Consider the following 22853-nt stretch of genomic DNA (forward strand, 5'->3'; position numbering starts at 1 on the left):
CTCGAGCAAGCAATATAAGCATGTGAGTGTCACCACCTTCGCCGCATGAGATCTCTTCGTTAGACGACCTTGAAGATGAGAATAAACTTCCAGGAACAAACCACCAGCAAGTCACGTGTTGGAACAACTTTTACAATTTAGAGGATCAAATAAGCTTCAATTTTTTTTATTACGCAACTACATTTTCTGAATTTAAAGGAGCTATACTTTTTTTCACACAGTTATTGTTTTGCTTATAATATTTTACCGATTTTATTTGTTAAACCCCTAAGTCCATAACTACTACAACGTGATAGGCAAAATATAAAAAAATATATTTTTCAAAGTTTCTTCCAAACTTGCAAACACCATATATTAAATTTTAATAATAGTGAACCCATTATAAAAAGTCTCTGGCTTTGCTCCTGATAACTATCATACATTCAGTTATATCTAACTATCGCTTAAAATATACCTTATGTTATACATAATCATAATATATAATTTCAACACTAATATAAACATTTTATTCCGCGCAAAGTGCGGGTTACTATCTAGTTAACGGGAAAACGGAAAATTCATGCTAGCACTGTGGTTGGTGAGAAATTTCATACCCGTATATTGGAGACGAGCTTAAAACATTCCTCCACTTGAACAAAATTTGAATTAAATGCCTAAACTATATAAGCCGTTGATGATATATGCCTTGAAAGGTAAGACCATTTGAAATTGATGATTGATTGCCTCAGGGTTAGTTAGATGCAGCCAACGATTTTTTCCCTCTGGCCTATGCGGTGACAAAGAAGTCTCCTCAGATAGTTAGCGTTGGTTTCTCACTAACATCAGAGAGACTGTTTTGAGTATTGTTCTAATTTTAGCCGTGTCTCTCTTGTTTGCGGCGATATGTACACCAAACCTGTCACGGAGAAGCTCGAAGAGTTCAGGACGTCTTCAGTCTTCTGTTATTTACGCTGTGATGCCGGTAGATAACAACAACGCTTTTCAGGTCGCAGCACCTTCAGAAGTTGATGACGAATGGACTCAGCATGCACTGTGGGGATTTTCAAAGCAAAAAGTTCCCATGCCTGCATGCTCTGGCCGTTTGCAAAAAGCTGAAAATCAACCCTTTGCTGTATGTAGACGAGTGTTACACTTTTGAACGGTATTGCAAAACTTATGCTGCCACTTTTTCTCCTGTTCCGGAGTTATCAGCTTGGCCGGAATCTTCCGGAGTTCCGAGATTGTTTCCTCCGCCACCAACGCAAAACAACTCCTAAGACCAGTAACAGGAAGAGCTGAGAAATGTAAATTTTCATCTGAACCGAACCGGGCATTTTAGTATGTTTATGTAGTATCTTGTGACTTTCGGAAGTAGGGTTTTAATTTTACAGTGTAGATGCTGTAATGGAAAAACAGAACGTGTGTTGATGCGTATGTGATGATTAATCCGGTTTGTGCGAGAATTTTTGATGAACCGATACAAAATTTGTAGCAAAGCTGAACCGGATCGTTAATTGAATACAAAAACCAAAGCTAAACAACGGAACTTGTTGTTTAGCTCCGTTGATACATGTACCACATCTGATGACAATACAAATCTAACTTCTCGAGGTGGGTTCATAACTCTTCTAATGTAGAATATGGCAATCTTCGTTGGTTTATCGTGCAAAAATACCTTAAAGTAAGAAGTGTCATACCCGTGTAATATAAAAGACAAAAAGTGACACAAGCTGTAGTATTCTCATATACATTAACAATAACAAGTTGTAAAAGATTCCCACCAAAAGAGTTAATGGGTAGATGAATAACAAATAAAGATTTAAAGGACTTGTACGAGTATATATTTTATTATTGCATAGCACATGCACCAGACGACTTGAAGTCAATGAAGAAAATATCAAGATCTAAAAGTAAGAACAACGTTCACATTTAAAACCATTTGAGCCGAGAGATGCGCTCTTTTACTTTTAACTCCTTGCCCTCAGTCTCACTTTCATCTTTATAATAAACCACTGATACCTTTGTTACAACATACTTCTTTTTTTTTTTCTTGGTTGCTACTAATTGCTATTGTTGAGAGATGGAAGTAACATGTTTGGGAGCAGATGAAGCATGGGACTTATTCCGCGAGAAAGTTGGTGAAGTGACCTTAGAAAGTCACCCTGACATCCCTGCGCTGGCGAGAATAGTTGTTGAAAGATGCAGAGGCTCACCGTTGGCAGTCAGCGTTATCGGCGTGGCTATGGCAGGCAAGAGCTTGGTGCAAGAATGGCGGTATGCAATCGACGCTTTGACTTTATCTGCGGCTAAGTTTTCAGGTATGGAAGATGAGATCCTTCCGGTTTTGAAGTTTAGCTACGATAGTTTGAAGGATGAGAGAGTGAAACTGTGTTTCCAATATTGTGCTTTATTCCGAAAGGGTGAACACATATGGAAAGATCATTTGGTTGAGTATTGGGTAGATGAAGGCATTATAGATGGGAAAGAAGATAGATACAGAGCAGAAGAGGAGTGCTACGATATAATAAGATACCTCGTTCGTGCTTGTTTACTGGCGGATGATAAACATGGGAACACAGTGAGCATGCCTAGCCTGGCTCGTGAGCTGGCCTTGTGGGTAGCATCAAATTTTGGGGAGGAGAAAGAAAACTTTATTGTGAAACCCAATGAAAAACTTGGTGAAGTTCCAAATGTCAAGGACTGGGGACAAGTGAGTAGGATGTCATTGTCTGAAAATAAGATCAAGAAAATAAGTTGCAGTCCAGTTTGTCCTAAGCTCAGAACCCTGTTACTCGGGTATAATAACCTGGAGAAGATCTCAAGTGGGTTCTTTATGTGTATGCCTAATCTTGTGGTTTTGGATCTAGCTGCAAACATTGGCCTCAGAGAGCTACCTGATGGGATTTCTAGGCTCATCTCTTTGCAGTATCTCGACTTGTCACATACAGATATAAAGCAACTGCCTCTAGCAAGTTTAAAAGAGTTGAAAAGGCTTCAACACCTGAACCTTGAGTTTACAGGCTTCCTCAAAGAAATTGCTGGGATATCAAGTTTATCTAACTTGCAAGTTCTGAAGCTCTATGCTTCCTTTGATTTAGATATCAATCTCGTGGAGGAACTACAGCTTCTGAAGCATTTAAAAGTCTTAACAGTCTCTGGAGGTGATGCCTATGTCTGGGAACAGTTGATGAGTAATCCTAGATTAGCTAGTTGCACTCGCAATATGTATTTTTACGAATGTGAAGCAGGAGAAACTGGCATATCGATTGCAGCGACTTCTAGTAGGCTTGAAGACCTTACAATATATGAGTCCAACATAAGAGAGATAAAGATTGATCAGAGTAGTCCAAAAACCATGTGCAACTTCCAGTTCCTTGTCAAAGTGGAGATCAGTGAATGCCAAGGTCTGCAGGACTTGACGTGGTTGCTCTTTGCTCCGAATCTTGGTTGGCTAGATGTTAGAGAATCACCGCAAATCGAAGAAATAATAAGCGAAGAGAAAGCTGCCAGGTTTATGAATGGTGAAGCAACTATGATGCCCTTCCTCAAGTTGAAACACCTTGATTTAGCTTATCTGGACCAGCTGAGTAGCATCTACTGGAGTCCTTTGTCTTTTCCATGCCTAATGAAAATCAGTATATTCGGCTGTCCGAATCTCTGGAAACTACCTCTTGGTTCCAGCAGCGCCAACGGCTGTAACCTTGTCATTCATGGAGAGGAAGAGTGGATAGAGGAGCTTCAATGGGACGAGGAAGGTACTAAGGAACAGTTCACCCTGAAAGGTCGAAAGGTTAGTTTCTTAGAGTATCTCCAACATCATTCTATTTTTTATTTCAAAATAGAGTTTAGCTTAAGAAATGTTCTAAAATTTATTCCAATTTCTACTTCATTATAGAGTAAAAAATGAAATTACTAATTTTTTTTTTTATTACTCCATTTTCCACTCCAAAATAAAGTAGGGTTGGAGTAAACTCAACTCCATTATGAAGTTACTCTATTTTGAAGTATAAAAATGGAATGATACATTGGAGATGCTTTTATTGGTATAACCTTCTGTAGGTTTATGAGTCACTTGTTTGATTTTGACATCTTAGAAACCTTTTTGCAGAGTGAGCCTGTAGCTGCTTATCCACAAAACCAGTCGGAGTTAGAACTGTTGAGGAAGAGAGTAGTGGATCTTGAAGAAGAGAACAGATCCATCAAACAACGGCTTGAGAGGATAGAGAGGTTTTTATGGCAGCAACAGCAACTGCAGCAGGCAAGGGCGCATCAGCAACCAACAACGGGCATGCTTCCACCACAAACTGTAATTCACCAACAGAGGCAATCCCAAAGAACACTTCCAGACATGCCATCAAAGTATGTTTTTGTTTTCATTCTTATCTACATTTAGGTACTATATTTTATTTTATTTTCAACAATAGCTACTCTAATTTAAAAGGAAAACGCCTGAACATTTAGGTACTATCTAAAAAAGGTAACTATCCTTTTCTATAAAGGTGATATTTCGCATTTGATGATCCTAGTGCCTCTTAACTCTGCAGATCAAATCAATAAAAGAAATATACTTACCAGATATGAATGCTAAATACTAGAGAGCAAGTTGTAGAGGGTAAGTAAGTAAGTTAATAGTTATCTTCTTCATTTTTGTTCTTACTACTTAGACAATAGTTTCAATCTATGTGTTGTGTGTTTTTTTCACTCGAACAGGAGTCTCAGAGCAGTTTGAGAAATCGAAGAAGTTGAAGGAGTGGATAGCAGGAGGACCAGATTACACGTTTCTTGAATATGAAAAGCCAAGCCAGACAACATTCAATATCAATTTCATGAAATAAGAAGAAACTTTAAGTGTGTTTCAAAAAAGGAAAAAAAAAAGAAAGAAGAAACCTTATGTTCATTTTCCGTTAAGTGTTGTTATCCCTTTAAATTGCTCTGTTTCTAGCAGGATTCTGTTAAGTTGTGATACGATATGAACACAAATGCTTTCTTTCTTGATTTGTGTATGGTTTTTTGCAGTATGTCTCATCTATATGCTGAACAATGAACATTAGCTTCGAGAATAACCCATCTGTTGAGAGAATTTTGATGCGTCACACATAAGCATGAGCATTTCGATTTTCGGTAAGGTTCCAGTTCGTTTTTTTTTTTTTGGCTTTTGGTTTTCTGATTCTATTGATATAGGAACAATCCGATTATTTCTGAAATTTGTTTCGGTTTCATTATTTTGGTTTTTAGTCAGGTTACAGTTATGGAACCAGCTACTATCTGATAAAATTATGGGCCAATTCCGTTCTAGTTTTTGGATAATTAAGGTAAGAAAACAGATTTTTCAAATAAAATATCGGATCATTTGAATAAATTTATTTATTTTTGATAAAGAATATCCATATAATTATGATAATTTTAAGTATTATAGACAAAAAAAATATTTGGGTAGTTTGGTGTGTTGGGTAATTCGGTTTATAACTAGTTTTTAAAAATATTTGGTAATTTTAAAACTAGATATAATTAATATTTTATGTTCTTATGTTTTGGATATTAAGGTACTCATTTGGTACTCGGTTCGATTCCGGTTTGATTTTTTGCTTTTCGGTTTTAGAGATGTAAGTACCGCTTAGATATTTTGTGAACATCAGTTTTGTTTTAAATTTAGTTTTTCCAGTTTATTTCTGGTTCAGTTTTTGCTTCTCGGTTTATATACACATGCCTGGTCACATATTATTGACACTTGTTTTAGATATTCAGGTATGTTCATATTCAATCAAATGGTGATCAATTGAATTGATCCTTTGCCATCTTCAGTTAGAGGCTAAAAAGCTTTGTTTAAACGGTTACATTAACTATGAATATATTTGTATATTTAAACATTAATTTCAAGTTATAGCCACTAAGAATTTCAAATTACTGTATATTTCAAAACTAGGAAACTTGATGAGTATACCTCTTTACATGTTCATTTCAAAATTACACATATTTACTCGATGAGCTTTATGAGATTTCACTAGATGTCCTCTCCTAAATTTTAGATGGGATTATTTCAGACTTTTACAACTTTAAATGAGTTTCCTTTCACCCAAACTTCAATATTAAAACCTATCCGAAATTCCTTTTAAGACGAGTTTTAAAAATGCATCTAAATACAATTTTTAGCATGTGTTTAATTGTTAATAAACGAAAAAATAATTCATTTTTTGTTGCTTAAAATAATTGTAAATAAAAGCTCTTTAAAATTTTAAAATATGGATTTAAAATAATATATTCATTTTTATTGCTTAAAATAGCTATAAGAACTGAAGCCCAAACATATAATGTATGGCCCGAAAGAAGGAACATACCGGAGAATCAAACATTATGACCATTATACCCTTGTATGAACCTGCTATTTTACCTTTGTTGCCAGCCTTAAACCTTTCCCTTTACCGTCCGCCTCGCTCCCTCTCGTCACTCACTGATCTGATTCTTCCGCAACGAATCTGTTTTTTTTTTTGTTTCTCCATCAACAACTCGTAAGTTATCCTTTTTCCAGATCCATTCTCTTTCACGATAAGATTATTCATTATTTTGTTTTACTTTAGTATTGACATAATGATAGAAACTTGTGAATTGTAGAAATGGCGGCAGCTTTTGCTTCCAGACTATCTCGTGGTAAGATACTAGTGGGAATTTCGAAGTAATGATGTGAGATTAAATTAAAAGTTTTGAACTTTGTAACTGATTTTGAAAGACTGATTCATATGACATAACATTTGTTTTTTTTTTGTGTTTGATGGTCTTATCAATTTATGCTCAAAATATTTGTTTTGTGGTTGTCTGATCTTATAATATAATGAGCAGGTCGTTCATTGCTTGGTGGTCTTAAGAATGATTTATCCGGATTAATGAATACCTCCTATGGAATGATGAATGAAGCTAGCCTCTCTCAGGTCAGATACCTTCTTCAACTTAGGGGGTCTATTCAATCTAGAGATTGAAGTGATTTTATTTTAATGAGTTTTGAAATTCTTTTAGATGAATTGGTGAATTTTATATGGTTATTGTTACTATGAGATTTAGTTTAAAAAAAAAAAAAAAAAATCTACTAAGAAATCACTAGAAAACTACTTAAAATATTTTCAATAATTCTAAATTTAAAATACTTTATGAAATGTCAAGTCCAGTAATACTAGATTTTAAATGATTCTTGTTTGAAAAACAGTAGATTTGTGGTCACTATTGCTTCTGAACTCAGTTGTGTTTGCTTCCTTCTGTACAGTTATGGTTATCTAAAAGTTTTTAGGTGTATCAATGTCTGATAGTTTCTTCTTTTTTTTTGTGTGGAAGCAGCAGCAACAGAGAAGGACATTCATTCAAATGGGGACGGTTCTCAAAGTCGTGGACAACTCGGGAGCCAAGAAAGTGATGTGTATTCAAGCGCTAAAAGGTAAGAAAGGAGCTAGGCTTGGGGATACGATAGTTGCTTCGGTGAAAGAAGCTATGCCAAACGGTAAAGTGAAGAAAGGAGCGGTTGTGTATGGCGTGGTTGTGCGAGCTGCGATGCAGAGAGGTCGTGTTGATGGAAGCGAAGTTAGGTTTGATGATAACGCCGTTGTTCTTGTTGATAACAAAGACAAGAAGACTAAAACTGATCGCCAGCCGATTGGTACCCGAGTGTTTGGTCCTGTTCCTCATGAGCTTCGTAAGAAGAAGCATCTCAAGATTCTTGCTTTGGCTCAACACATTGCTTGAGACAACAACATCAAGTCCTAAAACCAACGTAGTGTCTTTCTTTTTATGTTCTTCTGTAAACTCTCTTCAGTAATTTTTTCTTTTGGTTGAGTCTTCGTTAAGCTTACGAGGCACAATTTTTTTTTTGTTCTAATGAATTTATAGGTTCATAAACTATAAAACTCTCAAATAAAAGTTAGAAATAGTTCAGCTCGGGCTTGATTAAATTTAAGTATGTTACAAATAAATGTTCACTAATCAGTAACCACCTTGCTCCTTGAGGCTAAATTTCCAAATTCACTCCTTTGTTTTGGTATTTTCACTAAACATTGTACTGATTTTAAATAGATTTTCAAATATCATTAGCTGGGATCAAATGCTGAGATGGACCACTTGGTCTCCAAAAAATCTCAATTAGACCCATCACTTTATTTATTTATTTATTTTGCATTTAAATTTAAATAGAAATCTATGTTAAATAACTGAAAAACCTAAGGAGTTAAACATATTTACTAACCTATGCTATTATTATCCAACCCAATATCCGACCCAGATCCAGACCCGAAATCCGATCCAATCTCCTTCTTCTTCCCCATTTCTTCCCCATTCATAGTTCTTCTACCATAATACAAAATCAAAAAAATTCTTCAACCATCCACTAATTTTCTCTTTCTTATCTCAAATCGATCAACTCATAGTCATGTTTAATCAATTATATTTTATCCAGAGTCAAATTCTATATTTTCCATCCGATATCCAAAATAATGAAGAACGCAAAGTATTACTACTAAAATTAGTATAACTCAAACTAGGACAAGTAGTATAACTCAAACTAGTACTACTTGTACAACTCGAATTAGTACAACTACTACATATTAAGTATCTCCTATATATTATTTGAAAAATGATTTTCTTATGTATCATCACCATGTTCATTCTCACAAAAAAAGATGACATGGCTTTGAGAAATTATGAAATGACATCACTTAATTATGAGATGTATAATAATTTCATCTATTTATTATTTTCGGCATATGAAGATGCTAGAAAAGGGAATGATGTAGAACCAATAAGACATATTGGTCTAATCTACCCCGCATGCATGTGTCAAATATATGAATAGTATATTTTTAATAATATTTGATTTGAAATTTATACGTTTACAAGTTGTACTAGTTATACTAGTTGTACGATTTTCGAAAAAAAATCATCTTCATCTTTTTGGTCTTGAGGCCAAAAAACTAGATGCAAAACCAGAAAATTCTTCAAACAGTGTTCTAAAAACGCGAGTCACCGAAAAGAAGAAAAAGATTGGGTTTGATGTATGATTTTTGTGTTTTTTTTTTTTACAAATAATTGTTTTAATCGTGATGAAATAACATAGTTGTACTAGCATTTGAGTTGTACCGTTTGTACATAGTTGTACTAGTTTAATCTTTCCCGCTTGCATCTGTCAAAATACATGTATACATCATCCCTTTTTTTCAGTGTATGAATGATATTAAAAAGATGATGTTGAACAAATAATACATATTAGTCTAATCTTTTCCGTTTGCATCTGTCAAAATACATGTATAATTAGAACAACTAGAAGTCTAAAACATGTATAATTACTACAATTTTACAATTAATATGATTATATTTAATTTTTGTTTTCAACGAATGAATGATATTTTAGAAAGGGATGATGTATCACCAATGAAAATATTGGTTTAATCTTCATGGATGTGTCAAAATATGTTAATAGTTTTTATATAATATTTTTTTTGATAATGATTTGTTTTACCATTTGTACTAGTTGTATTATATATGGAAGAAAATTATCTTCACATTTTTGCTTCCGAAGCCGAAAAAGACAACTGCCGAGTGAGAAAAGATTGCAGTTTAAGATCTGGAAGAGTATAGTCTAAAAGATAATGCATAAGCCAACACGAGTTTGAAAAAAATGCATAAACATTAATATTTGGTATTTGGACTACAACAATAATAGTTTAACCGGTTTAACTACAGTAGTACTATTGCTAGTTTAATTGTGGCAACACTTGATTTGTGTTTTTCTAGTGCTGGTTAGTAGGTTTCTCGCCTCAAAGTTCATTTTCTTGATATGGACATGAAAATATTATAAGAAATAGAGCAATTATAATCACATACACAAGAAGAACATGGTGAAACTTGCATATTTTGATATAAAATATGATATACATATGTTTGTTGTATCTACAAATTTGATTTCAAATAGTTTTTGATTCTTATGTTTGCAAATTCGTACATTTCACTCAGCTTATTATTTAATTCTATTTTATAATTTAAAATTTTTCCTACAAAAAAAAATAAATCTTCAAAAATTTATGAAGTTTTTAAAAAATTATGAAATTTATAATCCCAATACCATCAGTTTTTTTTTAATATCTATTTTTTTTATAAATATTATTTAGTTTTACGTTTTGTATTTACGTACCTAACAAGTTTTTCTCTTAATTTTATCGACTTTGATTTAATGTATTTCAACCAAAAGAAATAAATAACAGGTTAAACTACACAAAAATATTTAGGAATAGTACAACTAGTACAACGACTTGATTTAATATTCAACCATAATGTTTAAAACATGATACACGTTTAAAATGTAATGGACAATATAAAATGAAATAACATAGTTGTACCAGTATTCGAGTTGTACTGATTTGTACATAGTTGTACTAGTTTTTGAGTTATACCAGTTTGTACATTGTTATATTTTGACAGTGAAATCGAAAAAACTAGTTGTACGACATAAAATTTAAACTTACCTCAGTTGTACCACTTCATTATGTGTACATGTCTTTGCCCCAATAAAATGAAATCATAAATTTTGTTAAGATACATTTCATGTATGTTTTCCAAAAATTATGTGGACAAAGAAGTTAACAAACCTTAAAAATATAAGGTAGATCATGCAAACTTATGTGATTGTGTTAGATTTGCAAAAAAAAAAAAACCCCATGACATATCATAAGGAACCTTTATAAATATTTTACAATTTAGCCACTTTATTGATTTTTTTCATATGACATACTCGAAGGAATATTTAAATTTCAGAACCTGAATAGTTGTACTAGTTATATCAGTATCACTAGTCTGGTAAATAAGAAATAGTTGTACCATTTATACTAGTCAAACATATATTGTGTGATATATAGTTTTTCCATGATGAATGATGAAGCACTGGATATATTGACATGTAATATATCAAAGTCTGTTGATCTATTCAATAATACTTAGAACAATAATGTTCAGCAATTTCTCCATGCTTAATGATGGCAACAATTGCATGCACACAAGTTTTGAGAACCTGCATAGTTGTACTAGTTTTTGAGTTGTAACAATTTGTTTAACTACAATTAACTAAAGCCATCTTCTTTTCTTTTGGTCAAACCGTGCGACATTTATATATATAAAGTATGCATCTCTCTCACTACGCTAACCTAGCCGCACCAACAATTAACTAAAGCCATCTTCTTTTCTTTTGGTCAAACCGTGCGACATTTATATATATAAAGTATGCATCTCTCTCACTACGCTAACCTAGCCGCACCACTTTTGTCAAGGGTGACTAGATTGGTTTTGTTGTTCTGCTTCTCTTCCTTCCTCTCTTTCTTCTTGATCACATTTTTCTTTTGTTTTTTTTTTCTCATTTCTTCTTCTTCTTACATAATTATAATATGTTAGTACATGGAGGAAGAGACGACTTGGAGCTGCCGCATCTTATCACCACGGTCACTGTTCTTCAGTATCGGAGAGCCATGCCATCAAACCGGACTGGAGTTGTCATACATCACCGTAGGAGGATTCGTGCCATCGGAAGCCATCATTGATGCTCTCGCTGGTGATATACAATGAAGAGAAGTTTTGACGGTAACCGTTGGAGCCTCGGAGGAGTTGTGCCATCTGAAGCCATCATTAATGCTCTCCTTTGTGATATGATATACAATGAAGTCGAGCAGTTTTAACGTGGAGAGAAGTACATGAACCGGAGCTTTCACTGCCGACCACCATAATGCACCACCGGACGTGTATCTCATGCCACCGGAGAAATAGTTACATTACTGGAGCCAATGGTCGAATATTTGATAACCGTTAAGGAATAAACAAAACGCATCAATGGAGAGAGTCAAAGTGAATGATTAGAAGATGAGAGGAAGAAACCATGATTGACAGTTTACCAAAAAAAAAAAGAAACGATGGTTGATGAGGAAGAAGAATGAGTGGGTCCAAGTGTTTGTTGATTGGTTGGTCGGGGAAGTAAAAGACAAAAAATTATTAAGGGTATAAGTATAAATTCACCTGAAATGGTCCATATAGATTAAAATAGGAGGTAATAGATTATTTTTAGGCTTTTGGTCCATAACAGATTAATGTCCCATTAGCTGAAACTGGAGATAAGCTTTCGCTGTTGAACTCAAATGCATTGAACAATCCTCTTCCACGTACTTCTTTAATGTACTTAAGATACTGTTTCTTAATTTCATTGAGTTGAATCCTCAACTCTTCTCCATGACTTGCTGATCTACAAGATTGAACCAAATACAAGAACTGAGACATTAAAATCCAAAGAAGTCGATTTAGAGAGTAAAAGGATGTACCTTTCGACGAGTTTCTCTTTCTCGATAACATCTAAAGAAGCCATAGCCACATCACTAGCTAAAGGGTTCCCACCAAATGTGCTGGAATACAACAAAAAAAAGAGGAACAAGCTTTAGATGCTAATCTCTGTTAATAAGAAAAAGGGAAGTAATGAGAACCTTCCGTGTTGGCCAGGTTTGATATGAAGCATCACATCTTTATCAGCAAGCACTGCACTTACTGGAATCACTCCTCCACCTAATGCTTTCCCAAGTATCTGACTTTCAAGAAGCAGATTCAAATGATTTCAATAATCTATGTAATGGCTTTGTTCCCGGGAAGTGTATAGAAAACTAAAGAAAACATACCACCATGTCAGGACGAACTTCTTCCCAATCACAAGCTAACATCTTCCCGGATCTCGCTAGACCGCTTCAGCTATCATCAAAACATTGTGTGTTTTGTACAGAGTTCTCTAACAGCTTTCAAATAACCCTCAGGAGGAATCACAACCTATAATCAAACCAACTTTTTAAAAACATTTTTAGAAACAAAATACTGTGTATGATTCAACCTCTAAGGAACTTACTCCAGCTTCGCCTTGATTAGGCTCGAAAAGGAAGGAATCCAATAATAACATGATCCACTCTCATTAGCCCAAGCTCAATTATTAACTCTCATATAAGTAGTACCCATTTATTAAATACCTTTAAAGATGTTCTCAAGTGAATCAGCGTCACCAAAATCAACTTTAAGGTTCCCAGGCAACAATGGACCGAATCCACGAGTAGCATCATTGTCACAACTCATGGAAATAACTGCTTATGTACGACCATGAAAGCAACCACAACAAGAGACGATTATAGCCTGTAAGAAAAAAAAAACAGAATTCCCAAATTTGTTTTAACACTCTCTTGGTTTATGTCATTTTGACTTTTTTTTCTTGTTATACAAAGAATGTTGTTTGTATACAATTTATATCTATTTTAAGTTTAATATTAATAGCAAAATGCATTGATTTTATAAATAATTTTATTTATCACACACTATTTTGTGCAACACTCAAAATGACACTGATTTGTGAGACAAATAGATGGAGTATGTTTTTTTTAACTTCTTCATTAGCAAGGTATAGTCAAGGGGGGATCAAAGCCACAAAAACCAAGTAGAAAAAGAAACAAAGCAACAAGCTCAACCTTAAAGAAGATCTATGAGCTAATCAACAATGCATCCCTTAAAATCCTTTGGTGAAGCCACACAGGTCCTCCTAAGGCCAAGTAAGATTGAAAACGGCCATCTCGAAGAACACTCTTTGCAATCTCTCTTGCTATCTGATTTGAAGAAACCGACTCTAACTCAAAAGCTACCGAACGGAACAGACCACAGAAAGTGTCAATCTTCTGAAGGAGCATTCTGAACAAAGGCCAGTCTAGGGGCTTCTTCTTCAACGAGCTCTCGAAAATCTGAACCAATCACAACATCCTGATAACCCAAATCCTTTAAACTCTGTAAGGTCCATACCAGACATCGAAGCTCAGCAGTTGCTCTGTTCGGAGAGAAAGTGTTAGCATCTCTAGCATGATGGAGGACATTGCCACTCTGATCACGAACAATGAAAGACGCTCCACTATGGAGCTTTGCGTTTCTCCAGTTTGCATGGATGTTGAATTGGACATAGCCTGGAAGAGGTGGATCCCATTTCTTCGTTTCCTCATTCAAACCATTTACGGTCGTAGGAGTTGGTTGCAGTATATTCAGCTCCGTCCACAGGCTTGCCTCTTCAACCGCTTTTTGGATGTTTTAGTGCAAGTAAAACATTTTTTAAAAAGAAAAAAAAAAGTGTAACTCATCTTTGGGGATGTTTTTCTTTCATGACCCCATTTTCTTGCTACTTTCAAAGCGGTTTCGACACCTTCAGTGCTGGTGTGGTTTCTTGCTACTTTTCATGACCCCATTTTCATAGGAAGCACCATCTCATAACCCAACATGTTTCTGAGACGCTCTGCAAAGACCGGGAATTGATCGTTGTAGAAGGCTCGTGAACTTAAGGTGAGCTTCTCCACTTGTTCCTGCAATGCCTTGATGATCTTAGGGTGGCAATGTCCCTGTCCCTGCAACGAATCTAGCAAGTAAGAAACTTTCACCTACTGTTTGTAGTATCTTCTAAGTGAGGGAAGATTTGGAATGAAATTACCTGATTAACAGCGGAGTAAGCAGCGAGAAAGTTGATGTATCTTTTACCTTCAGAGTCCCATATAGTTCCAGTTGCGCGAGAAAACACAACCGGAACTGGATGGTAACTAGAATTTTGGAGACGCACACAAGACAAGGTTTATGGATTAAAGGTAAATTAGCAAGAACTATCTTCAAACCGGTCAGGAGCATCATTTGAAAAAAAAAATCACAAGTAAAGTATATAAGGGCATCTCTAACTCCACTCTATATTTTACTCCAAAACTGAGAAAATGGAATGAGAAATGTAGTAATGAACAAAAAATAAATGGAATAACATATGGAGTGGGGTTAGAGATGCTCTAATATAAAAAGAGAAGAAAATTTTCATTTCGAATCATGTTTTGTACCCTGATGGAAACCGAAATAAAAGAAGAATAATTTATATGCAACGAGCAAAATCCAAAAACCCAAAAAAAAGAGGAGAAAATCGGAGGAAAAAACTTTGAGTAAAGAAAAAGAAAAGAAAGAGAGAGAGAGAGACTTTACTTGTGGGCGCGAATTCGGATTCCAACTCCATCAATCACTGAAAAGAAGATGCAGATTTTGTGTTTGATTGCAGCAAACCTCCATAGCTCCGCAGTGCTCCCACGGTTGAAAATGCGGTGGACACACGTTGAAGCAACCGTCTCGTGGCTGCCATTAGAGAGTCTTTCAGACGTGGATGCAAATGTTTTTTCCTTCTTTTAAGTTGGTTCGTTTTCCTAGGAAAATGATGATTCCTCGGAGGGATGCAAACTTTATCCAAATCATACAAAGTGGCCATTGACCAAGACCCAACAATGAGTAGTATTACCACATTAGCTACCGGTTTGGTTTATTTTGGTCTTATATAAACTAATGCTATGGTTTGGTCTTAGACTTTATGTCGATATAAGACCAAAATAAACCAAACCGGTAGCTAATGGTGGTTAACTCCATTAGAAATGGTGGTTAACTCCATTAAATCAATATGTAAACTAATGTAACAATATTTTAAAGATAGTTTTAACAAAATATATTAGAGATTTAGATGGCTAATCAAAATAAATTAAATTTTGAAAATAGTAAACGAGAAGATTAATATTTTTTCAACCAAATTTGAAAGTTAGTAATTTAAATGATAATATTTTCTTAATAGTATAGTAGATTTTCCGGTTTGACTGGTTTTTACACTAAAAATTTGTACTCCATGTGTGAAAGTGTTTATTTTGCAATTGGTCATCCCTTGTACTAGTCTAGTTGTAGAAACATACGACAACGTCACATGTCTGCAGCTAACATGACCATGTTCATAGTATCAACTCAAGATTTCAAAGTGACAGAAGAAGAAAAAAAAACCCAAGTTGGGGCTGCAATATAGACGGGAAGACGAAAAATAATCGGAACTTTGGAGTTTCCTTTTTTTCTTTAAACTGAAAGAAGAAAGTGTCGGCCATTGTCTTGTGAATAAATATACAGTAATACAGAGCAGAGATAAATGTCGAAAAGACTGTTTAGCAATGAGATTATGACTAAGCAAGATAATTATATATCTGAGGGTTGGTCTTGTCCCTCTCCAAGTACTCTCGATCGATCAGGCTTTCTATCCTCTTCTTCAGATCCGCCGGTTTTATTGGAAATTTCAGCTGCAAAATCACAAAACACCAATACTTTTACATTTAACAACATTTCTGGAACTCTCATCATCATCATAGCAAGAATGGTCAAGAATAGAAGAGTTGAGGCTTTTGATATCATCAAGAAAGAGACATGAAGAAAAACTTTACCTGTTGGAAGAGCTCAGTGATTAGAAGAGTATGGCTCAGGACTTTTCTAGTCTTCATGATTCGAACAATGGCTGCATCAATCTGTAAGAGAATGGGGAAAGTCACTTTGTCAAATCGTCTCTCCCTCTAAACAAAATAGTCTCGTAGACAAAACAGGAACGGAGACCAACCTGGTATTGTCGGTCCTGGAATACTCTCTCGGTTGTACTCGTGTTCTCTTCTACTGTCTCTTTCATCTGGATTGCATTCACCTGCACCACCCAGATAATAATAATGAAAAATTTGGTCGGATATATATAATGCGAGATTTCTAGAAAAAATTTACAAGAAATTAATTGATGTACCTTAATGCGATACAGAGGAGCCGTAAAGGTGTCATTAAAATCAAATTCATCCCCGTCTTGTACATCTCTTCCCTTGGGATACTGCAAAACGTTTACACAAGGCGCATCAATATCGGGGGAAAAGAAATGCAAAGCCACGATCTCAGTAGTTTCTGCATTAGTAGAAAGACGCGTTAACAGAGTCAACATTTTTTAGCCTAACCTTCTGCAATACACGAACTTTCCCACAAGCAAGCGACTGCAGAGTCCTTCTAAGTTCTTTGTCCTCTATGCCAGTGGAATCTTTAATGTCTTCAAAGCTAAGTTTCATTGCGTCGTTAAATAACATCAACACAACAGCCTGAGACAATCAATGATAACACATCTTCTAAGCAATGGATTTACCTTGGGGAATACAAATAGAAGTCAAAACGATTGACGGGAAAATCCTGAAGAAAAAGGGAGAAAATTGGACTGACCTGAAACAGGGAAACAGCAAGCTCCTTTTTACCTTTGGAGAAATCTGCCTTCAAAACACAGTGACCTAATGAGTTTTGCCACATTAACCTCCTCCCACTGTACTTGCTCAAATAAAACTCTTTGAAGATATCCTACGAAGCAAACATATATATACATTAGAAAATGACTTATGTAACAAAACAAAAAGTTGGGGGACATATATACAAGGAACTTCTGGTAAAACCTGATAGACATTTAATTCATGAGGAAGTTTAACATCCATTGGTGGATATGTTGGCCAGTACCTGCGTTATACATGGAAGGTTAACAAGCTTTACGGTATAATCCTGGATGAATTTGATACATAGCACATACCCTGTTGTTAAAACGTGGACACTCATCTCAATTCCCGATGGCAATTTTGTTCTGGCCTGAGATGACTGTTTGAATGACTCATTGATTTCCTTTGACAATTCAATATCCTGGAGAAATTTTCCAAAAAATATGAATATTAGGAATTAGGATATACCATAAAACTCCAGAGATTAAGATAAAAAAAAAAAGAGTATATGATACTTTTGCTTGTTCCTATTTAACGTTAAAGACCAACAACATCCTTTTGCAAAATTACAGAAGGGGAAAGAAAAGTGAACCTTGAACATCCCTTCAAGCTTGTTTGTAAACTGGCTACCACACTCGGTCTTGAGCTGGAGGTGTCACCAAGATTTGGTCAGTTGGTAAGAACTTACCGAAATAGAAAAAGTAAATCAGTGGGAATCAACAGAATTCTCTTTGCAAGATCCTTTTGTTACCTTAGAGATCATTGATTTCTCAGCATCAATGGAAGCGCTTTTTCCCAACAGGAGTCTCTTTGCAAGATCCTTTTTATAAAATGCTTCGAACACATCTTTACCCTTTGATCAGAAAATAAAAGGGAATACTTCAGCAAAACTGAATATAGATGGTCAAATAGCTCGTTTTCAGACCATCCACTAGCTTGAATGCAGTTATTTATCATAGACAAACACAGTACTAGATGTAAAGAATCGGAGGTAACCTGAATAAATCTGAACAAAACCAAGACTTTCTCAAGGGTACTCTCCAATTCTTCTTCAGAAGTACCCTTGTTCCCAGCACGGAGCTTCTCGTCCAAAAATTTGGCGATTAGTTCAGCTGGACGATTCTGCAAAACAGACCAGGACCATATATAATTGGAGGGAAATACTAACGTGCAAACTTGAAACATTGCTATAAATTCCACAGATTGTAACATTGTAGATTATAAGGTTGACACTTCCACAACAATCAGTACGAGCTTTTATAGGAAGTAAAATTACTAGCAAAAGATTAGTCAATAATCAACAAAATAAATATTCAATACCTGGCGCAGATTTATCAGATGCTCAAATGAATCTTTAATGGTGTTGCCAAATGATTCATTCTTGCAAAAGCTATCTTCCCATACTATGTCAAGACAAGCCTTGAAGTCCAACAGTGATTGTACCATATCTTTATCTTTCTCTTCATCCATAACGATCTTCTGCCCGGTTTTCCGAGTGTAGGAACTTAACGCCTGCCTCATAGATTCAAGTGCACTGACCCTAGAAAACAGGGTGTACATCCTCTGGAGGTCCTCAGTACGACGTCCATCCATTAATGGTGTGAAACCCTGGAGTATGTTCAGAGATAGAATAAGGGTAGAGCAAACAAAAATTTGCTAATATATGCAACAACAAGGATGACAGGATCTAAACCTTATCAAGGATAGCAACTATATGACGCTCGAGAAGTTGTTTTTCAACAGTTGATATCAATGGTTTCCTGGTTGATGCATCTATGTAGAGTATGCACTTTTCATTCTCTTCATGCAACCTCCCCTGCACCAATCACCAGTAGAAACATTAGAGACACCAGATCAAATAATAACCAGTATGGCATCTTATTATAAGGAGAAACTACGTTAAGTAATGCAAGGCACCTCGACATGCTTCAGGTACTCGGGAACGTCATACTGCTGCATGTATTTCATTCCTTCAGCAGCATAAAATTCAGAAGTGCATTCAAGGAAAGGTTTCTCAAAGCCTTCCGTATATATTCCCAGTGCAGTAAACATCTTTAAAAGATGGCTTAGGAGTGTCCTATTAACAGCTTCGGCTAACCTGCACGATCAATGACATGCACGAAAGGTCAATAGATTCCGATGAAAACATTATCAAATATATAAATGACTAACAATACTGCAGCAGCAGGCCTTATGAAAACAAATTCCCAATGTGATAAATAAACCTTGTTTTACATATTAATAGACTGGAATAGTTACAGGATTACCTTTCCTTTTCGATGATTCTTAAGAGAGCAGTAACAGTCCTCTGCTCAACGTCGGGGGAGAGAGAAAGATGCTTGCGAAAAAGCTGAAGGCCCATCTCCCACAAAGAACGTACATTGGGGTTCTGTATAACATACTTCCTATCCAAAGACAAGGCTATACTCCGGATCATGAGCATCTGGTCACAGAAATCTTGCCAGCATTTCTCAACGAGGGACAAGAAAACAGAGAGATCGGTGTCTTGGCCAACTAAAGAATGTAAAGCGGCAGAGATGTGCTCTTCACACTCCTTCTGCATCCGTTCGTAAAGCTTTCCTTCCAGCTTATGCAAGCAAAGGTCATCAACAGCCTGAATGAAACAATCAACATTGTTTCATTTTCACAAACAAGAAGTAAGAAACCAAAGAAAGAAAGAAAAAGATGGAACCTGGTAAAGCCTCTCGAGGTCGAAAGAAAAGGGCTTTTTGAGGAATATAGCTCTGATAGCTGACTGCAGATTAGCCCAGGTAGTGTCTTCAAAGTTTGTTGGTAGAGTTGGTTTGGCTTCACATATATATTACAAAGTCAGAAACTTCCAAATGATCCATATCATAGATTATGCATAACATAGATAACGGATCTTGCAATACATAAACCCTAACCACTCCTTAACAAATCAAAATCAGGCAATCAAGCTCTCGATTCAACAGTGAATCCCGATCCAATTCAATCGCAAAAACCCTAAAATTGAGAAGCGTTACGCTACATAATCAATCGTTCCGTGCAGAGAGTCATTTTCAATCAATCGAGAGCTTCGATTTTTACACACTACGCAAACAAAATCCTAAGAAACATCAGATTTTAGGATCGGAATGAACCTTTGTTGAGCTTGATGACGAGCTTCTTAGTGGGGTGGGGGAGAGTAGCCTTCTTCCGGGAGAGATTGGCTGCGGCGGAGGGGGTTGGATCTTCGTCCTCCATGGGGAAGGGAGAGTGGAGGCCGTTTTTGGACTTTTTCATGGGAGGAGGGGAAGAGTAAGAAGAGTCGGTGGTGGAGGCAGAAGAAGCGGCTGCGGGGCAAGTTGAGCGTTTGTTTGGAAGAGACATGAAAAATCGAGAGAGAGGTGAGGTGAAATCAAGAAGAAGAAGAAGAAGAAGAAGAAGAAGAAGACGAAGGCTTGTCCCAATTTAAGCCTCGTAACCCTTTCTAGAAGCAAAAAAGAAATAAAAAACTTTTGTTCTCTCTCTCTCAAACCTACTCGAAATTCGCAAAATTAGACAGACGAAAAATGTATATTAATATATTTTAAAATTTCTGTTATGGAAAATAATTAATTTATACTATTATTTGGAAAAAAAACGATCAAATAAATATTGAACTTACACATTTTTACCAAAAACAAAAATACGAAGCTTTCATCAATCCAAAAAACATATGAATATGTGTTGACTGAACAAAATTAGATATAACTTTAGTCAACATTAATTTTAACTTAACCGACATTTACTTTGTTAACAGAAATCAAACGACGTCGTTTTGCTAAAATATAATAAAACTAACAAAATTCACCGCAAAATAGTGAACTTACCCATTTTTACTAATAAGCATGAACTTTTCACTGATCCAAAAGATAATAAACTTTTTTTTGGTTCAAATTTTGGATGCTTGGTTTATATATAATTTTTTTAGCCAAAATAAGTTTTTATATTTTTGGATCAATGAAAATTTCATGCTTTTAACATAAATGTATAGTTTTTTTATGGTGAATTTTCTTAGCTTTTTTTTTATTTTAGCAAAATAGCGTCATTTTGACTTTCGCTAAAAAAATAAATGTTGGTTAAATGAAATTTAATGTTGACTAAAGTTATAACTAATTTGGTTCAGTCAACACAACTTCATATGTTTTTGGATAACGAAGAGTTTGTATTTTTTTTGCCAAAGTGTTAAGTTCAGTATTTATTTAACTGTTTTCTCCTATTATTTGTGACAATATAAGAATCTACATATGTAATTACTTTCAAACTTAAAAAAGGAGGAAAAAGAACATATAATTTCAAAGCTGGTTTAGACTAGTACCAGTTCTAAATGTTGATATGAAATTATAAACTTAAACATATGGGTCAGTTAATATCATTAGTCGATTATTATATAACTTACACACAAATAAATAATTTTCCTGACTTTTATCAGTTTGGAATTTTGTTGGAACTCATATCTAATTTATGTCTTATTGAATCAAAATAATCATGGTGCTGTGTTTAAACAATGCACCATTTTTTGCAAAACAAAATTGCACAAGGTGATAGTTGTTTTGTTATGCTTTAAATGTATTTGGGTTATTGTTTTCAACTTCATAATCAACACAAAATGTAATAATATTCATGGTACGTTATTGGTTCAGATTGGATTTTTGGTAAATAATGAAGTGATATCGTTGTCTCGATGTTGAAAGTCGACGGAGAGCCGGCCCTTGGGCCAAGCCAAAGAAGCAGTGGCTTCCAGCCGTTAGAATAATTTCAGCCACAATTTTATAAAACTTTCCCTTAGTTGGTAAGTTCAGAAAGTTATAGACTTTATTGGCTAAACCAGGGTTCCAAACACTATATAAGCGGCCAATTTTTTTTTAATTTGCTTATGGTCCTGGATTTTCTAGGACCAGCTCTGCATGGACAAACATGGAATCCTCAATTGAGATGAAATTATTGAAATGTAACTCATTAGAAAAAAGAAGCTTTTAAAAGCTAACGAGCTCATTTGAGAGTATGATAGATGATACAGATTATTCACTACTTTCTTTTGAAATATTAGTATTTTGGTGTGTCGAATTTTTGTGTTGAGAGGTGGATCTATGAAGCGAGAAAGAATAAAAAATGTTAATTACTTTCTTAACAACTGAATTTAGTATTTCATTTTTGTATGCATATAGTGTTCATGTAAATAAATATATCAATCGAATGGTGTCATTGAGGCTGTGGAATTGCCTAGAAAGTTATGGTCTAATGGTGATGGTTATAATTATATTCCGACAATGTTGTTCTATTCCCAACACTTTTTGTTCTTTCTCTTCCTTTCTCTTTCGGATCAATGCAAAATTCACGTTTTTTAATTCGTGATATTAGACCAAGAAAAATGAATATAAATATTTTTAAAAAAATTAATATAAAATTGAATTATTAATTTATAATTATTATTTATGATAAAATAAGAATCTACATCTGTAACTATTTTCAAATTTGAAAAGAAAAAGAAAAAAGTTTCAAAGCTGGCTTGGATCTGTACCAGTTCTAAAAGTTGATATGTTAATATGAAATTATAAACGTAAACATATGGTCCAGTTAATATCATTTATTGATTATTATATAGCTTACACACGAATAAGAAAATTTCCTGACTTTCATCAGTTTAAAATTTCATTGGAACAGATATCTAATATATCTTATTGCATCAAAATAATAAGTGTGTTGTGTTTACACAATGCACTATTTTTGTAAAAAGAAAAA

The 22853-nt window shown here is 34.9% G+C and overlaps 4 protein-coding genes across 9 annotated transcripts; 2 read left to right on the plus strand and 2 right to left on the minus strand.

The window, feature by feature from the left end:
• The first annotated feature begins 1505 nt into the window (after nucleotides 1–1505).
• On the plus strand, nucleotides 1506–4969 carry LOC106364808 (probable disease resistance protein At5g63020). Its single transcript, XM_013804306.3, has 4 exons — nucleotides 1506–3769; nucleotides 4088–4338; nucleotides 4524–4591; nucleotides 4690–4969. Exons 1-3 carry the CDS (start codon nucleotides 2060–2062, stop codon nucleotides 4534–4536), a joined length of 1974 nt encoding a protein of 657 aa, XP_013659760.2. The 5' UTR covers nucleotides 1506–2059; the 3' UTR covers nucleotides 4537–4591; nucleotides 4690–4969.
• A 1272-nt stretch (nucleotides 4970–6241) lies between these two features.
• Nucleotides 6242–7910, plus strand: LOC125578276 (50S ribosomal protein HLP, mitochondrial-like). 4 transcript variants are annotated; one of them, XM_048740656.1, is made up of 4 exons: nucleotides 6242–6485; nucleotides 6589–6624; nucleotides 6814–6902; nucleotides 7306–7910. In XM_048740656.1, the coding sequence occupies exons 2-4, from the start codon at nucleotides 6591–6593 to the stop codon at nucleotides 7702–7704; spliced, it is 522 nt and encodes a 173-aa protein (XP_048596613.1). In that variant the 5' UTR covers nucleotides 6242–6485; nucleotides 6589–6590; the 3' UTR covers nucleotides 7705–7910. The 4 variants fall into 4 exon arrangements, with proteins under 4 accessions (XP_048596613.1, XP_048596611.1, XP_048596614.1 ...); XM_048740654.1 differs by having other exon boundaries at nucleotides 6304–6485; nucleotides 7303–7910; XM_048740657.1 differs by having other exon boundaries at nucleotides 6370–6485; nucleotides 6572–6624.
• On the minus strand, nucleotides 7874–15353 carry LOC125578277 (ornithine aminotransferase, mitochondrial-like). 3 transcript variants are annotated; one of them, XM_048740659.1, is made up of 6 exons: nucleotides 12875–12941; nucleotides 12654–12798; nucleotides 12465–12562; nucleotides 12306–12386; nucleotides 12093–12224; nucleotides 7874–8052 (listed from the first exon to the last, which is right to left on the minus strand). In XM_048740659.1, exons 2-5 carry the CDS (start codon nucleotides 12693–12695, stop codon nucleotides 12188–12190), a joined length of 258 nt encoding a protein of 85 aa, XP_048596616.1. In that variant the 5' UTR covers nucleotides 12696–12798; nucleotides 12875–12941; the 3' UTR covers nucleotides 7874–8052; nucleotides 12093–12187. The 3 variants fall into 3 exon arrangements, 2 of the variants coding, with proteins under 2 accessions (XP_048596616.1, XP_048596615.1); XR_007316368.1 differs by lacking the exon at nucleotides 7874–8052 and adding an exon at nucleotides 14480–15353 and having other exon boundaries at nucleotides 11971–12224; nucleotides 12465–12566; nucleotides 12875–14396; XM_048740658.1 differs by lacking the exon at nucleotides 7874–8052 and having other exon boundaries at nucleotides 11971–12220; nucleotides 12875–12942.
• Nucleotides 15354–15875: 522 nt separating this feature from the next.
• LOC106367634 (cullin-4) lies at nucleotides 15876–20577 on the minus strand. Its single transcript, XM_048740660.1, has 17 exons — nucleotides 20231–20577; nucleotides 19801–19916; nucleotides 19376–19722; nucleotides 19026–19206; nucleotides 18802–18924; nucleotides 18429–18716; nucleotides 18105–18230; nucleotides 17860–17961; nucleotides 17701–17754; nucleotides 17423–17529; nucleotides 17292–17352; nucleotides 17068–17199; nucleotides 16812–16949; nucleotides 16610–16690; nucleotides 16436–16516; nucleotides 16266–16346; nucleotides 15876–16124 (listed from the first exon to the last, which is right to left on the minus strand). Exons 1-17 carry the CDS (start codon nucleotides 20457–20459, stop codon nucleotides 16011–16013), a joined length of 2361 nt encoding a protein of 786 aa, XP_048596617.1. The 5' UTR covers nucleotides 20460–20577; the 3' UTR covers nucleotides 15876–16010.
• Between the last annotated feature and the right edge of the window lie 2276 nt (nucleotides 20578–22853).

Source organism: Brassica napus, chromosome A9, assembly GCF_020379485.1.
Source record: "Brassica napus cultivar Da-Ae chromosome A9, Da-Ae, whole genome shotgun sequence".
Taxonomy (NCBI): domain Eukaryota; kingdom Viridiplantae; phylum Streptophyta; class Magnoliopsida; order Brassicales; family Brassicaceae; genus Brassica; species Brassica napus.

What these genes read in the sequence shown, in the direction of transcription:
- LOC106364808 (XM_013804306.3), top strand. Translation starts at nt 2,060, where the DNA reads ATGGAAGTAACATGTTTGGGAGCAGATGAAGCATGGGACTTATTCCGC. An exon ending in TCACCCTGAAAGGTCGAAAG is followed by an intron (nt 3,770 to 4,087) that starts GTTAGTTTCTTA and finishes ACCTTTTTGCAG; the next exon opens with AGTGAGCCTGTAGCTGCTTA.
- LOC125578276 (XM_048740654.1), top strand. Translation starts at nt 6,591, where the DNA reads ATGGCGGCAGCTTTTGCTTCCAGACTATCTCGTG. An exon ending in TGCTTCCAGACTATCTCGTG is followed by an intron (nt 6,625 to 6,813) that starts GTAAGATACTAG and finishes TATAATGAGCAG; the next exon opens with GTCGTTCATTGCTTGGTGGT. An exon ending in ATGAAGCTAGCCTCTCTCAG is followed by an intron (nt 6,903 to 7,302) that starts GTCAGATACCTT and finishes GTGTGGAAGCAG; the next exon opens with CAGCAACAGAGAAGGACATT.
- LOC125578277 (XM_048740658.1), bottom strand. Translation starts at nt 12,695, where the DNA reads ATGTTAGCTTGTGATTGGGAAGAAGTTCGTCCTGACATGGTG. An exon ending in AAGTTCGTCCTGACATGGTG is followed by an intron (nt 12,563 to 12,653) that starts GTATGTTTTCTT and finishes CTTGAAAGTCAG; the next exon opens with ATACTTGGGAAAGCATTAGG. An exon ending in AAAGAGAAACTCGTCGAAAG is followed by an intron (nt 12,221 to 12,305) that starts GTACATCCTTTT and finishes TAGATCAGCAAG; the next exon opens with TCATGGAGAAGAGTTGAGGA.
- LOC106367634 (XM_048740660.1), bottom strand. Translation starts at nt 20,459, where the DNA reads ATGTCTCTTCCAAACAAACGCTCAACTTGCCCCGCAGCCGCTTCTTCT. An exon ending in AGAATCATCGAAAAGGAAAG is followed by an intron (nt 19,207 to 19,375) that starts GTAATCCTGTAA and finishes TTGATCGTGCAG; the next exon opens with GTTAGCCGAAGCTGTTAATA. An exon ending in ATGAATTAAATGTCTATCAG is followed by an intron (nt 17,200 to 17,291) that starts GTTTTACCAGAA and finishes TTTGCTTCGTAG; the next exon opens with GATATCTTCAAAGAGTTTTA.